The 15,570-nt window shown below is 38.4% G+C and overlaps 1 protein-coding gene across 1 annotated transcript; it reads right to left on the bottom strand.

The window, feature by feature from the left end:
• Positions 1-2,592: 2,592 nt before the first annotated feature.
• Positions 2,593-15,288, bottom strand: Rrh (retinal pigment epithelium-derived rhodopsin homolog). The gene is made up of 7 exons (XM_042701879.1): positions 15,183-15,288; positions 10,864-11,054; positions 8,656-8,755; positions 7,932-8,085; positions 6,737-6,905; positions 4,379-4,557; positions 2,593-2,711 (listed from the first exon to the last, which is right to left on the bottom strand). Exons 1-7 carry the CDS (start codon positions 15,286-15,288, stop codon positions 2,597-2,599), a joined length of 1,014 nt encoding a protein of 337 aa, XP_042557813.1. The 3' UTR covers positions 2,593-2,596.
• Between the last annotated feature and the right edge of the window lie 282 nt (positions 15,289-15,570).

Here is a 15,570-nt window from a genome sequence, read left to right on the forward strand (position 1 = left end):
GTGTGTCTGTCTGTCTGTCTGTCTATGTGTGAGAGAGAGAGGGAGTGTGTGTGTGTGTGTGTGTGTGTGTGTGTGTGTGTGTAGTGGGGCTAGAAATCAGGGCCTCTTGCTCTCCCTTGGCTTTCTCACTCAAAGCTGGTGATCTACCAATTAAGCCACATCTCTACTTCCAGCTTTTTACTGGATCATTGCATATAAGAGTCTCATGCTCTTTTCTGCCCCAACTGGCTTCGAACCTCATTATAAAACTTCATTGAAATTTATATTAAATTTCAAAGAAATAATTTCAAGACATAAAATTGACTTCAAATAGAGTTGCCATATACTGATAATCTCCAAAGCAAAGTAAACTAAGTTCAGGTCATAGGAATTTAAGAAACCTCTTCAATGCCAGGAACTGGTGGCTCATGCCTATGATCTAGCTACTCAGAAGGCTTAGACCTGGGGCTTGAGGTTCAAAACCAGCCCAGGCAAGAAAGCCCAGAGTCTCTTATCGCCAATTAATTAGCTGGAATGGAGTTGTGGCTCAAGCCTTGAGTGGAAAAAAAGCTGAGACACAATGCTCAGGCCCTGAGGTCAAGCCAAAGAAGAAGAGAAAGAGGAGGAGGAGGAAGAAGAGGAGGAGGAGGAAGAAGAAGAAGGATGGAGGAGGAGGAAGAAGAAGAAGGATGGAGGAGGAAGAAGAAGAAGAATGGAGAAGGAAGAGGAGGAGGAAGGAAAGAAAAAGGAAGGAAGGAAGGAAGGAAAAAAGGAAGGAAGGAAGGAAGGAAGGAAGGAGCCACCTTTGTACAATCCCTTAATAACAACCCCTTAATATAATAAAATAAGATTATATTTTTAAATTAGGGTGTTGATTACAGTGGAGAAATGAAATGCACAGGATAAAACTAAACTTGTAGATTGTTATAGCATTTTATAATTACATAAACATAAGGAATTGTATATAGAAACCCAATACCAAGGTTTCACTTAATATGCAGTCAACTGTGTTGAGACAAGTTATTTTTATCAGCAGACATGAGCTTACAAGGGCCGTTTCACTGTGACATTTCCACATATGTATACCACGTACCCCAATCAGCCTTACCCCTTCTATTGCTTTCTCTTATCCCCTCTCCATTTTTAAAACAATTAGAACAGGTTTTACTGTTCTGTTTTCATACTTATTCATCCTCTTGGTTAGCACCTCCTAGAGCCTATTTCACTTAAGGGGACAATTTATGAATAAAGCAAAAGTAGAGACCAGAAAACATGATATGCAAAAATCCACAGCCCCAAAGAAATGTGTGATGAAATGATTTCATGTTCCAGTATGTAACTCAGAGTTTAAAAATACGATGGTACAGCTGGGCATCAGTAGCTTATGCCTGTAATCTTAGCTATTCAGGAGGCTGAGATCTGAGGATAGCAGTTCAAAGCCAGCCCGGACATGAAAGTCTGTGAGGATCTTATCTCCAATAAACCACTCAGAAAACCAGAAATGGTGCTGTTCAAGAGGTAGAGGTTTGGGCTGGGAAGGTGGCTCAGTGGTAGAGCGCTTGCCTTGCATGCATGAGGCCCTGGGTTCGATTCCTCAGCACCACATAAGCAAAAAGAAAAAAAGCCGGAAGTGGTGCTGTGGCTCAAGTGGTAGAGTGCTAGCCTTGAGCTGAAGAGCTGAGGGACAGCGCCCAGGCCCAGAGTTCAGGCCCCACAACCGGAACCAAAAAAAAAAAAAAAAGAGGTAGAGGTTCAAGAGGTTCAAGAGGTAGAGCACTAGCCTTGAGCTGAAGAGCTGAGGGACAGTGCCCAGGCCCAGAATTCAAGCCCCAATACTGACAGAAAAAAAAAAATTACAATGATATAACACTATGAGCAGGAGGGCAAGGCAAACAGTGTACTTACACAAACTCAGTGCGGTATAAATTAATTTCTTTTCCTATAGCATGCCAGCAATGGTAACATCGATTTTATATTTGCATCCAGTAACACTAATCTGGAGAAAAGCTCAAACAGAATAATCTCTTCTGAAGAAAATAGACATTATTACCACAGTGTTCCCCATTGTGCACCCATGAATTTAAAAGTTTGGAACAATTTAAATGATGATTTGTTTACATGATGGTTTGTTGTGCTATATTTAATGGCCTTTTTAAATCATGACTTTATGACTAAAAATCCATTCAACTCAACATATATTTATTGAGTACCTACAATGTGCCAGACAGAATGAGTCTCTGTGTGAAAGATGAATTTTAAAAATTGCACAAAACTTCCCAGTCTGGTTCAACTTTCTAGTGGCAAATATGGAAATATATATGCAGAAAAATTGTAGTTAAAATTACAGAATGGTTGACTCAGGCCTATAATCCTAGCTACTCAGGAGGCTGAGCTCTTGGAACTGCAGTTTCAAGCCAGCCTGGATAAGAAAGTCCATGAGACTCTTGTCTCCAATGAACTACCAAAAAGCTGGAATGGAGCTGTGGCTCAAGTGGTAGGGTGCTAGCTTTGAGCAAAAGAGCTCAGGGACAGTGCATAGACCCTAAGTTCAAGCCCACCACTGACAACACAAACAAAAGCCATAGACAAAATGATTTGATGGTGCTTTTCACTTCTTTCAGATTCTTCCAGAAGCCAGTGGGTTTTGAGACACATCCATTGGTAAAATACTTGTCACAGGCATTGCTTGGTGAGTCTGGCATTTTAACATGGCTAACATTGCTCTCCGAAACCTACAATAAACAAAGGAAAAACTTAACATCATTCTATAATGACAGAACATTTAAGCAATTTTTAAGCAAAGGTGTCACTCTTGCAACAAATCAATCCCAGCCTCCAACTCTATCATCAACTATCGAGAACCTTTATAAATTCATAGGGCATATGGTACAATTAGGGACCAATTTTGCACCACTGATTATAAGTATTGAAGACATTTAATAAAAATCAACCACCATACATGTTTACAATCACATTTCAAATGTCAAGTGCAGCGAGTTATTCATATGAATGGAAGGATGTACATTTCATGTATCTGTTCTGAGCAAAGGTTAGTTTATTTTGAGACCGCTTGAAAAAACTGAGCTTTCCAAAAAGCACTGAGATTAAAATGCATCTGTTCCTCATTTTGTATTGGTCTGTTTGGTCTTAAATTTTTGTTTTGATTTTATGTAGGTTTTTGGTATGTTTGCTTGTAAACAATTGTTTTGTTTTTGAGACAGGGTCATACTATGTAGCACAGTCTGCCCTCAAGCTCATGATCCTCCTGTCTCTGCCTCACAAGTGATGTATGACAGGCATACACCACCAGGCCTGTATCTTACCTTAAAATTTTTATACTATTTCACATGCCTACAGCTATGGCTACCTTTCCCAAATATGTACATTGGATGCACAGATGCATATATTTAATAGAGCAGCATTGACATTCTGGGATCAAATAAGCTGATCCCAACTGAGATGTTGTGCCAGATGTTTAAGTGTAGCCAATTGGTTCGTTTTCCAGCAATAAGAGGAAATCCACATTTCACTGAAGAGACAGAAAGGGAACTTTTTGGGTGATAGTCTTAAGAAAGATGGAGGAAGGGGAACAAATTTTTCTATCATCTTGAAGTTAAGACTTTATCTTAACTCTAGATTTTTCTCTTGCATTTGACTATGTCTTCTATTCAGTAAATACATAATTATGCTATACAGGATGACAGCTTAACATTTTCTTGTTCAGAGAATCACTCTTTTTCTGGAATGGGAGAAACATTTGAACCAAGCTCATCAATTACCAACATGATTCTTACTGCCAGAAAGCCATCTGAAATGAAGCTCATCTTTGGAAGACTAGATGGTAGAACTTGGGTCTTGAGTTGGCCAAAGTCATCTTGGTCACTATGTGAAAAGAGTCTGTCACCAAGCTGGAGCTCTGAACACTTAAGATCCCAGATGCTTCTCTGGTTGCATAAGTCAAGTGACAGTGCATTAGGCAGAAATGAGTTTCTGTCACCTCTAGAAAAGTCTTAGAACATTATCTACTGCCTAGATGACATTCTTTCTGTTTTAACTTACTGTAGTGTGTGTGTGTGTGTGTGTGTGTGTGTGTGCGCGCACACGTGTGTGCGCGCGTGTGTGTGTGGCAGAGAGAGAGAGAGAGAGAGAGAATATGTGTATGTATATACTGGGCCTAGAAATTAGGCCTTCTTGCTCTCCCTTGGCTTTCTCACTCAAAGCTGGTGCTCTACCAATTGAGCCACATCTCTACTTCCAACTTTTTACTGGCTCATTGCAGACAAAAATCTCATGGATTTTTCTGCCCCAACTGGCTTCAAACCTCAATCCTCAGATATCAGCCTGCTGACTAATGAAGATTATAGGTATGAGCCACCAGCACCAGGCTTGCATTACTTACTTTTTATTTGCAACCACATAAATACAGGGGTTGTAGAACGTTGAAGATTTTGCAAACAGTGGAGCTATGATTGCCATTGGAGGAGGAATCTCTTTTGGGTCCCCAAAGGAAGCCCATAAGCACACAATGGAATAAGGGGACCACGCCACCAGAAACATCAAGATCATTACCACGGACATCTGGAAAAATAAATTGATATCACTAAGTCCAACATGTACACTACATACATAATTAATGTACCTAAAATTGTGTGAAACATCTACCTAGATGAATGAGTTGATACTGTTGATGGTATAAAGGAAGTAGCTGGGATTTCAGCATCAGTATTCTTTGTTTACATGCCTGAAATAATCTGTGACAAGAGCCTGGCAAATGGCTATGTTGAATAGCACAAAGATGCTGCTTTTAAGAATGCTATATATGTGGAAAGAATGTTCTCTTTTCTTTCTGTGTGCTATAGGAGAGTATGAAAGATAGCTTTAATGAAAGACAGATGAAAACCCACTCAAACCCACTTCGAGTAATTGTGCTATGAACTGCTGTCATTTATCCATCATCTACCATTTCTATCTACCTATCTCTCTATCATCTACCTATCTCTCTTCATCTTATCTTCCTAATCTTCCACAAACAGTTTTATAATCAATGGATTCTAACACAAGCCATTTGAGTTGAATATATTTATGTATAGTGCAGATAATTTTGTAAAGGTGCTTTTTTTGCATCTTCAGTGGAAAAATTATTACTTGAAATTGTTCCTTCCACATTGACCACTACAATGGTTAAAAAACCTTAAAAGGATAGGAACCTTTAAGGACAGAGAACTAGAGTTACAAAATAGTTTGTTTTGTTAATAGAAACAGTAACCATTGAATAAGTGTCCAATTGCCATTTAAAAAAATAAAAACAATAGCTGGGCACTGCTGGCCCACACCTGCAATCCTAGCTACTTAGGAGGCTGAGATCTAAGGATCATAGTTCAAAGCCAGCCTGGACAGGAAAGTGTGTGAGACTCTTATCTCCAAAAAAGCCTATTAAGTGGAGCTCTGGCTCAAGAAGTAGAGTGCTAACGTTGAGCACAAATGCTCAGGAACAGCACCCAGCTATGAATGTCCTACATATACACATGCACACACACTCCAATTAGCCTCAGTACCAGAAAAATTCCACAAGAAAATGTTCAAAAGAGCCAAGAATGAGAGAAAACCAGATACAGATGAATCCATTCTACAGAACTACAGGTATCTGGGAACTGAAGGTAGCTCTGAATGTAGGGTACACATAGAACCCAACACAGGAGAAAGGCTGAAATTTGCAAACCAAGAGTCAGCCAGAAAAGGAAGACCACTTTCCACATTGGACCAATGAAGAGCCACACAAAGGCATATCAGTGTGGGATTTAGATTACTGAAGACAGGGAGAAGATCCTGTATGTTTATGGAGAGAATTCACAGATCAGAACAAAGGCTCAGTCACCAGAATGCCAACAGCTTTTGCAACTACATATATAGGCAGTATCTTAGAAGTTCCTTGAGGGGCTGGGAAGGTGGCTCAGTGGTAGAGCGCTTGCCTTGCATGCCTGAGGCCCTGGGTTCCATTCCTCAGCACCACATAAGCAAAAAGAAAAAAAGCCGGAAGTGGCACTGTGGCTCAAGTGGTAGAGTGCTAGCCTTGAGCTGAAGAGCTGAGGGACAGCACCCAGGCCCAGAGTTCAGGCCCACGACCGGACCCCCCCCCCCCCCAAAAAAAAATAGAAGTTCCTTGAATGTTACTATGGTACCTAGAATTTCAGACAGACCATTACGCTAGTAAAAACAAAAATTCCTTGTCACCTCGGGAATCTATACTAGAGAGTGTGTTCCACCGGCTGGAGTAAATCAAAAAGACAAAAGGAAGATAAGCAATCCAGAAAACTGGTGATCTGAGAGGGAAGAGGAGGAAAAGCATTCATAGCGGGTAAAAAGAGGCTGGGGAGGTCAGATTTCTGAGCAGTGGTCTGAGAGAGAACAACCCAGAGATGACTAAGGAATGAGAGGCTCCAACGGAAAATGTGTTGGAATGCAATTTTCATCTGACCATTTATTGCTAATGCACTGTCAGGATGAAGGGAGAAAAAGGGGAAGAAAAGAGATGAGCAGGCTGGTAGCATAGAAAACAAACCCTTCTCTTCAGGGATGGCAGCACACCAGAAATATTCGAAGGGCAGATGTGCATATCATTTGAAAACAGAGGAGTAAAAATAGAAAGAGCTGGGGGAGTGGAAAAATTAGAGATGGGGAAAGGAGACTGGGGTCACACATGGAGCTCATTTAATTACATAGGTGTGAAAACTTTTCAGAGAATTTTTTATTTTCTTACCTTTGTTACATCTACCTGATCTGACCAGTCTCCACTGAGGATCACAGTGCATTTACTAGTAGCATGGTATTTAATGGATTGGGTCACGTGATAATAGCAGTAAAACATCACTGTCAAGGGCACAATAAAATTTATCACAATAACTGTCATGGTGTATGACACGAAAGATCTGGAAATAAGAAAAGACAATTGTGATGACTCACTTAATGTCCTAACTGGGGGAGTGGGGAGAATACATAATTATTAGAAATACTGACAAGCATTGTATTGTTAGTTTAGAAAATATATTTGTTTGGGGTTTTTTTTTTCCAGTCCTGGGGCTTGAACTCAGGGCCTGAGCACTGTCCCTCAGCTTCTTTTTGCTCAAGGCTAACATCCTACCACTTGAGCCGCAATGCCACTCCTGGTTTTTTTCTGTTTATGTGGTGCTTAGAAATTGAGCCTAGGGCTTCATGCATGCTAGGCAAGCACTTTATCACTAAGCCACCTTCCCAGCCCCTAGAAAATAGATTTGATCTTTCACTTAGAGCAGGGGGTGACAAAACATGAACCTTAGGTCAATTCCAGCCAGGCAGCTAGCTATCTTTATAAATAAAGTTTTATTGGAACATAACCGTATGCCTTCATTTACATACTGTCTATGGATCTCTTTACAATGACAGAGTTAAATAGATAGAGCCAATCTGGTTTATAAAGTCTAAATTATGTTTTTGGACTATTGACAGATATAACTTGAGATTCCGTTTTTAAATTCTTTTTTTGAATCATTTCCTATTTTCCTCAGGGAGGAAAAAATAAAAGAACATCACTAACTCACAGGAAAATTCCTAAAGTGACTCTGGCTGCAAAACTCTTAAGAAAATGCTTGAACATCAGATCATCTTGCAAAGATAGTAGAAGCAGCTTGGGCTTTCCTATAGCTGACTGCTGTCCATCTTCACTGGCTTTCTTTTTCTACTCGGGATCCTAACTCAGATACCCTTACATATTGAAAGGCTGGTGGGTACCACCCAATGCTGCCTTAGGAGAAGACAGAAGAAGAGAGGAAAGAACTTGGATGGCCTTTACTTGCAAACAAGCATCATTCACTAGCATTATATTTTATCCCCTGCCTCAATCACTATCAAGGAAAGCACAGCTGAGCCTCTATCTCAAGAGTGAGCCTTTGATTATAAAGTATAAACATATCTCTTACGTATCATTTTTCCTCCAGTTTATGGTACAGGTAGCCCCGGTAGGATCTGGAGCATAACTAGCCCATCCTATGATGGGCATCAAAGCCCAGAACAGACCATTGATCCAGGCCCCCAGAATCATGGTGATGTAAGTCCTGGTGGTCATGCCTCTTCCTGTCATCAAGAATAGGAAACATTAGCATCATTCGCAGTGGTAAGGACTCACTTTGCTTCCATGGATGGTTCAAAACTGCTATCTGGTGGATTCTTTACAGACTACTTTCATCTACACAAGGCCTGTCTATAGGAATTCACATTCTGTAAATTAAGACATTGAAGCTAACACCTGAGTAACAAAAAGGACAAATCAGAATATAAGCCAGGAGAAGGGATTTCCAGGCCAAGGAAAACAACATTTATAAAAGTGCCAAAGTGGGAAGGAAGTTGGCCAATATGTCAGGAGATAGTGTTCCTAGCCAAAGGTAGGCAGGTAGCAAAACCAGTCCTGCAGAGCCTGAAAGAGTTATAAAATTTGGGATTTGTTTTAAACAATACTGGGAAGACCCTGAAACTTCCCCTCCCCACCTGCCCTCTTCGCTCAAACTTTTGAACAAGGATTACTAGAGAGAAATAAGGTTGATGATGGTTACAAACAAGAACATAATTTGGTTTAAAATGAATGTCTGATGGATGCCAGTTGGGCATTCAATAGCCTCCCTGAACAGCTGAGGAACTTGCTCTTACCTATGTCAGGATGACAGATGGTCAGGTATCGATCTACGGCTACAACTGTGAGTAAGCCAATGCTTGCCATTCCGAAAAAGATGTTCAATCCAGCATAAATCTGAAAAACCAAAATTGAAGAGAATTCACCATTCCAAAATACCCTCCCAGAAAAAACATTTAAAGTTGGTCTCATCATTTGTCTCATCATTATTACAAATACACAAAATGCTTTTATAATGTTTCAAGTTATACCTTCCATAACTGATTTTACAAAGGCATTTCTAGAAAGTGTTTTGAAATTTTTTTTAATTTTTAAAATTTTGAGACATAAGGTGAAACTTCTTCTAGGTTATTGTATCAACTAAACACACAATATGCCATACAGTAATGTAAAATGCAAAGCAAAAGTTTAATATTCAGAAAAAGGCCAGGGTAAATTCAATAGAAAAATGGTCAACAACGAATAATCTGTCCACCCAAGTCCATGTAATATGAATGTTTAGTTTAATATAAATTTTTAGTATGTAAAATATACAACCAACAACCACAATAATTATTCAAAGAAAAACAATTTTTTTAAAAATCATCTAACATTCACAGAAATAATGAAAATTTAAAAGTCTGACAATCCCAAGATTTGAAGAGGTTTTCATTATCAGGATAACCATTTTGGAAAGTAATCTAACCATATCTAATGTGGTTGAAGATAAAAATTTTGTACAAGCCAAACTTTGCTTTTCTGAGTGATATATCTAGAGAATTTCACATAAGTTAGTAATGGAGACATGTATTGAAATTTACTGAAGCTTTCTTTAAATGCTTAATAATGTGAAAATAACAAGGTATGTAGGGCTATATTTATACAACAGAAAATCACATAGCAGTCTAATTAATGACACAACCACATCCATTAAAATAGATAAATATCAAAAACACTATTGAACAATTATAGTAAATTTTGCATATCGCCAGCAATCTGACATTGATACAAAATTTAAAATAGTCAGCATCTGATTTATGTACACAAAAATACGTAGTTGGAAAAACACTCATGGGAGAGAAAAATAATAAGATAGGGAAGGTAAGTCATGGCTTTCCGCAGTAGCTCTCAAGTTTGGTATGTTTAAGAATAAAAATAGACTGAAACACAGATTGAAAACCATTGAAATTTGACAAAATTGGTCAAAATATATGTGGGCTCCTAGTATTCTGTTATTCTTACTTGATTCTCTATAATTTTATGATTTATAATAATAAATTGCTTAAAAAGTTAAGCCAAAGTTGAACATACTTACTAAAATAAATTAATATTCATCTCATTATCAGTAGAAATAATACTAAATATAATTAGTACTGATTTTTGTAAAGGACTTTTTATAAGGAAAATTAATGTTATACCATAATTAGATTCCTTAGGTACAATGACTATCATGAAATATTTATTTAGTTATTATTTATTTATTTATTGCCAGCCCTAGGACTTGAACTCAGGATCTGGGCAATGTCCCTGAGCTTCTTTTACTCAAGGCTAGCACTCTACCACTTGAGCCACAGCACCACTTCCAAATTTTTCTGTTTATGTGATACTAAGGAATGGAACCCAGGGCTTCATGCATACTAAGCAAGCACTCTACCAGTAAGCCACATTCCCAGCCTCATGAAATACATTATTTCAAATGAAAGTAGGTATTTCTTTTTTAATTTGTATATACAGATTTTCATATAGCTATACAGACTGTCACTCTTTAGTTGGATGTTAGTTTGGTTAGTATTTGGAGTGCTTTTTAGTGATTTAAAGATGTCTTAAAGAATATATCCTCAGTCCCTTCTTTTTTTAAAAAATTGTTTTAGAAATAGCATATCCTGCACCAGGTGCTGGTGGCTCACACCTATAATCCTAGCTACTCAGGAAGCTGAGATCTGAGGATAGTGGTTCAAAGCCAGCCCAGGCAGGAAAGTCCATGAGACTCTTATCTCCAATAAACCCCCAGAAAACTGGAAGTGGCACTGTGGCTAAAGTGATAAAGTGCTAGCCTTGAGATGAAGAGCTGAGACAGCGCCAGGGCCCAGAGTTCAAGCTCCTCGACCAACAAAAAGAAAAAGAAAAAAGAAATACCATATCCCACAGTATCTTATTTAATCTAAATTCTTGAGATTTTTAAGAGATTTAAATTTACATCTACTGGATCTACTTGATTTTTGCTTTATTCCAAAGATCTGTGATACCTGACAGCCTGCATATCCAAATTTCCATCTTCCATACAGATCTGAAGCAGCAGACATCGGGTAGCCTATGCTGCTCACCCCTATGTCCGTCAGAGCCAGGTTAATGATAATTGCGTTTGTGGGAGTCCGAAGTTCCTTGTACTTAATGAATATACCCAGAACTATGAGGTTGCTGAGAATACTTATCACACCTGAGGACATAAACAAACACGTGAGTATTTAAAAGTAGCGTCAAAATGTAATGGTCAAGCCCCTTCAGGAAATGACCGAAAATCTACTTTAGTTTGTTGGTTTGAAGCATTCCCTGCTGTTTTGCAGATTGTAACATCTTCACAACCATTTCTGTGAAACAGAAACAAGATTAGAACAAAGATTCTGCTGATTGCATAGCCAGCAGGAAATGTCGCTTTTCTTTCCTTTTTTTTTTTTTATTGTGAAAATACTGTACAGAGGGGTTACAATTACATGGGCAAGATAATGAGTACATTTCTTATCAAGCATTGTAGCCTCCTCCTTTGTTTCCCCTTCCCATCCCTTCCCATCCTCCCTCCCCCTCCCGCCAAATTATATTAAGTGAAGTAAGCCAGGCCCAAAGAAACTTAGGTCCCATGGTTTCCCTTATTTGCAATAACTAGTATATGTCTGAGTCAAGCAGAAAAGGTCAGATAAGTTGATGTTAGGCAAACGAACCCTAAGATATGTATTCAAATATTTTTTTCTTTTCTTTTTTTTTTTTGGGGGGGGGTCCGGTCGTGGGGCCTGAACTCTGGGCCTGGGCGCTGTCCCTCAGCTCTTCAGCTCAAGGCTAGCGCTCTACCACTTGAGCCACAGCACCACTTCCGGCTTTTTTCTTTTTGCTTATGTGGTGCTGAGGAATCGAACCCAGGGCCTCGAGCATGCAAGGCAAGCGCTCTACCACTGAGCCACCTTCCCAGCCCATATTTTTTTTCTTTCAGGTGATTGTTTCTACACATTTATAAGATTATTTCTTTGTCGCTTTTCATATTGTTACCTCTGACACGGGGTCCTTTTTCTTTCTGGGACGCCTGGATGACAACCGCACTCTCACTTTTAGTAACTTAACTTCCTCCTCCCTTTCTCTGACACCTGAGGCTCTTCTTTTTCTGTAACTTCCTTTCTCCAGCCTTCAACCATCATCCTACCCTAACAGTGTCCTCTTAACACCATCTCTGGCCCCTGACATATGCTCTGGGTTCACATTTATTCAACTCTCCATCATGAAACATTGATTAAACATGTATGAAGTATGGAAGATATGATTGTTCCAATTTTCCTTGAAAGTCAATATATCCATATCTGAATTCATCATCCCCCCCACACACACATCTACCTGTCAAAGACTGCCCACTGCAAGATTTGACTATCCCAACAGTTAGTTAAGCCAGCTGTCTCTTCCACTAGGATTTATGGCACTGTTGATAGCACCCTAGCCAACTTAACCTTGTAGTCCAAAACTGAACTTTTTCAATGTCCCAGAATTGACTGGTCTCAGGTAGACTGAGGACAAAACTTATTGATTAGAATTCTAGTGAGAAATACTGATTAGACCAGTGTTCCATATAAACCTAATAAACAGTCCCTAGATGTTGAATAGGATGTATACATTTTCCCCAAAGCAGATGTGAGCTACTCTACTCCATATGGTAGCGGGGGAGGGGGGGGGGGGGTAGACTGAGATTTCCCGAAAGAAGCAAGCTAGACCCAGTCCTGGCCTTCTGGAGAGTAAGAAAGGGTTATGCCACACACAGGAATAGAATGGAATTTCCCATGAAGAGAACTCCTTGATGAGTGATTCCCAGCTATTGTTAGCAGAAGGGAAGGTTTCCAAGCACCATCACACAAAAGAATCAGCTAAGTAAGATCTGTCATAGATGGTACTTGAATCAAAACATCCGCCTTAGCATCCTGTTGTACTAATCTTCACACTCCCGTTCTTTCCTTTAGAAACTGCAAGCCGAATATGCTTGCCACCGCCTACACTTGTCAAATAAGCTCACCAGTCTAGTAGTTTGCCAAACATACCATGGTTATTATAAATCTTGACTACGATTTTCCCCGCTGGAAACACTCTAATCCTTTTCTCTGCACATGCAAATGCTAGCCATCCTTCAATGTTCAGTCCACATTGAATTTGGTCCTAAAACCTTCTTCTATCCATAGTCCTATATGTTTTCCTCCCTCAATCTTATGTGATCCTGTATTATTTAACTGTATGTTCTCCTACTCTTGTCATGTACATATCAGGCTCCTAATGAACTCTGTCTTGAGTATGTGACATATAGTAGCTTTATTTAATACAAAGATCACAACTAAAACTCACAATTAAGCTTAATTTCTATTGCCCTGAAGTTGCCTGATAAAATTGACCCTTGCAGTTATATAAGTGAGAGATCTAAAACTAAAAGGCTGTTCAGATCCAAACATAGTAGCTACGTAGAAAACACCTTGCACTGGGCAAATTTTGGAAGTTCTTTGCCTGTATAAGCAGGAGAATCAAAATACCTTACTGAGTTCATGTAAGAATGAATTATTTTGTACATGTAAGGATTCAAAACAATGTTTGGTGCATAGCAAGTTATCAAATGATATTGGTACTGGCAATAAGATTCCTATTATTATCTCTGCTGCAAAGATCAGTCAGATAGATGGTCTTAGGAAATTTCCTTTGCATGTGACTCTTGTTACCAGACCACTTTAGCATTCTTTTAGTCAGTTACAAATAAATAAATAAATAAAACAAAAAAGGAAAAAGAAAAGCTGGACGTTGATGGCTCACGCCTATAATCCTAGCTATTCAGGAGGTTAAGATCTGAGGATTGTGGTTCAAAGCCAGCCCAGGCAGGAAATTCTATAAGACTCTTATCTCAATAAACCACCAGAAAACCAGAAGTGGCGCTGTGGCTCAAGTGGTAGAGTGCTAACCTTGAGCGGAAGAGCTGAGGGACAGCACCCAGGCCCAGAGTAGAGTTCAAGCCCCAGGACGAACAAAAAAAAAAAAAAAAGGAAAAAGGAAAGAAAAAGAGAATTTTTTTTAAAAAATGCAACATACTTCAGTGTAAGATTGTCTCTCACTTTTCAGCAAAAAGAAAAAAAGAACTTCCAGTACTTATGTAGAAATATTCAATAAATATCTCTAAAATTATGAAACATTAACTAAGGAACTCTTAATTTCTAGCATAAGAAGACATACTCTAATTGTAATTATGAGAAAAAACTAAACAGTTATGAAGAATAAAGTAGATCCATCCAGATTTTGTTATATTTTTTCACTCTATTTCAAACATGTCTTTAACTTTCCATAAAAGTCCATCAAAAAAGCATTGAATTTAATATAGTAGTTATTTGTAAAACTCACCAGAGAATAATTTCTACTGTCATTTCTTCTGCCACTTTTTTTCTACAAACAAGCCTCTATCTTAATCGTAGAATTGAATGTATATATCCAAGAGAAGCAAATATTTGCCTGACATTGAATTCATTTCTCACAACAATCATGATAGTTACTTCACTGTACAAAATATGAACACAACATTATTTCAAAGATACTAAAATATGACTTCCAAAGCTCAAGAGTTTTCTATTATAACATTCTGGAAGGAACTGCATTCTTAAACTCTGCCTTTAATGATTATATTATATTCTGCTCTCTTTTTAAGACTTGAATTTTCTTTCTAGTACTTATCAATCTTTAGCTAGATACCAACACCAAGAAGAAAACTATAACAATTATGTATGAGAATATTAAATGATGGTAAAAATACACTTTGCCATGGTACACACTAAGTAAACTTAGTTTAATAATGAAATTATCAAATATATGGATGGTTTTTTTTTCATTTTATAGAAAACTGTTCCTGGTCATCTTCCCTTGCTTGTTATTTATTAAAATATCTTGTGACATTAACCACTGTTCACAAGGCTTTCCCGGAGAATGGAAGAGATAACATTGATCAAAATGCATTGTACTCATAAACTGACATGCTGAATTAAAATCCTTTTGTACAAATACTTAAAGGTAATTTTTAATATATGAAAATACAAAAACAACATATAAAAAGACAAAGCAAAACCCAATGCTTTCTTTCATTTGCATTTTCTTCTTCAATCCTTACAGCCTAGATTACACTCTAAATCCTATTTTACATGAACAAGTTAGTGCTATAGATCTGTACTGAAAACCTGTATTTCTTCACCCACTGGAAACCAAGATAATCATTTGTTTTGCAGTAATGGCCCATACTTACCACAACCACCCATTACCTACGATAAGAGCTCATACTTGCCAAAATGGCCCATACCTGCTGTAATCAAGTAAGTAGCAACAATGTTGTGTTCAGTTTCTGAAAAGACAGAGCCATCTTCATTTCTAGAGCCTGAACTGTTACCTACATTATTCCTTAGCATCATGGGGGAGAGCTATGGAGACTACTTACACAATAAGACCTCAATAATTATGATCTGCTTTAATAGCCTGGGAGGAAAGATTTGTCAGGACCAATCATTTCCACCTACAGAGCTCAGAAAATGGTCTTTTCATACAGGCCCTGCTTAACAAATGGAATTGGGCTAAAGAGGAAGGGATTTTAATGCCCAGAATATGGGAAAAGCTTATTAGTGAAACAAAGAGAGAAACACTAAGTCTCATACCAGCTTTTATGCTGAAGCAGGTCACCAAGCACACCCGTC

Source organism: Dipodomys spectabilis, unplaced genomic scaffold (assembly GCF_019054845.1).
Source record: "Dipodomys spectabilis isolate Male_0828 unplaced genomic scaffold, ASM1905484v1 ptg000297l, whole genome shotgun sequence".
In the NCBI taxonomy this organism is placed as follows: Eukaryota; Metazoa; Chordata; class Mammalia; order Rodentia; family Heteromyidae; genus Dipodomys; species Dipodomys spectabilis.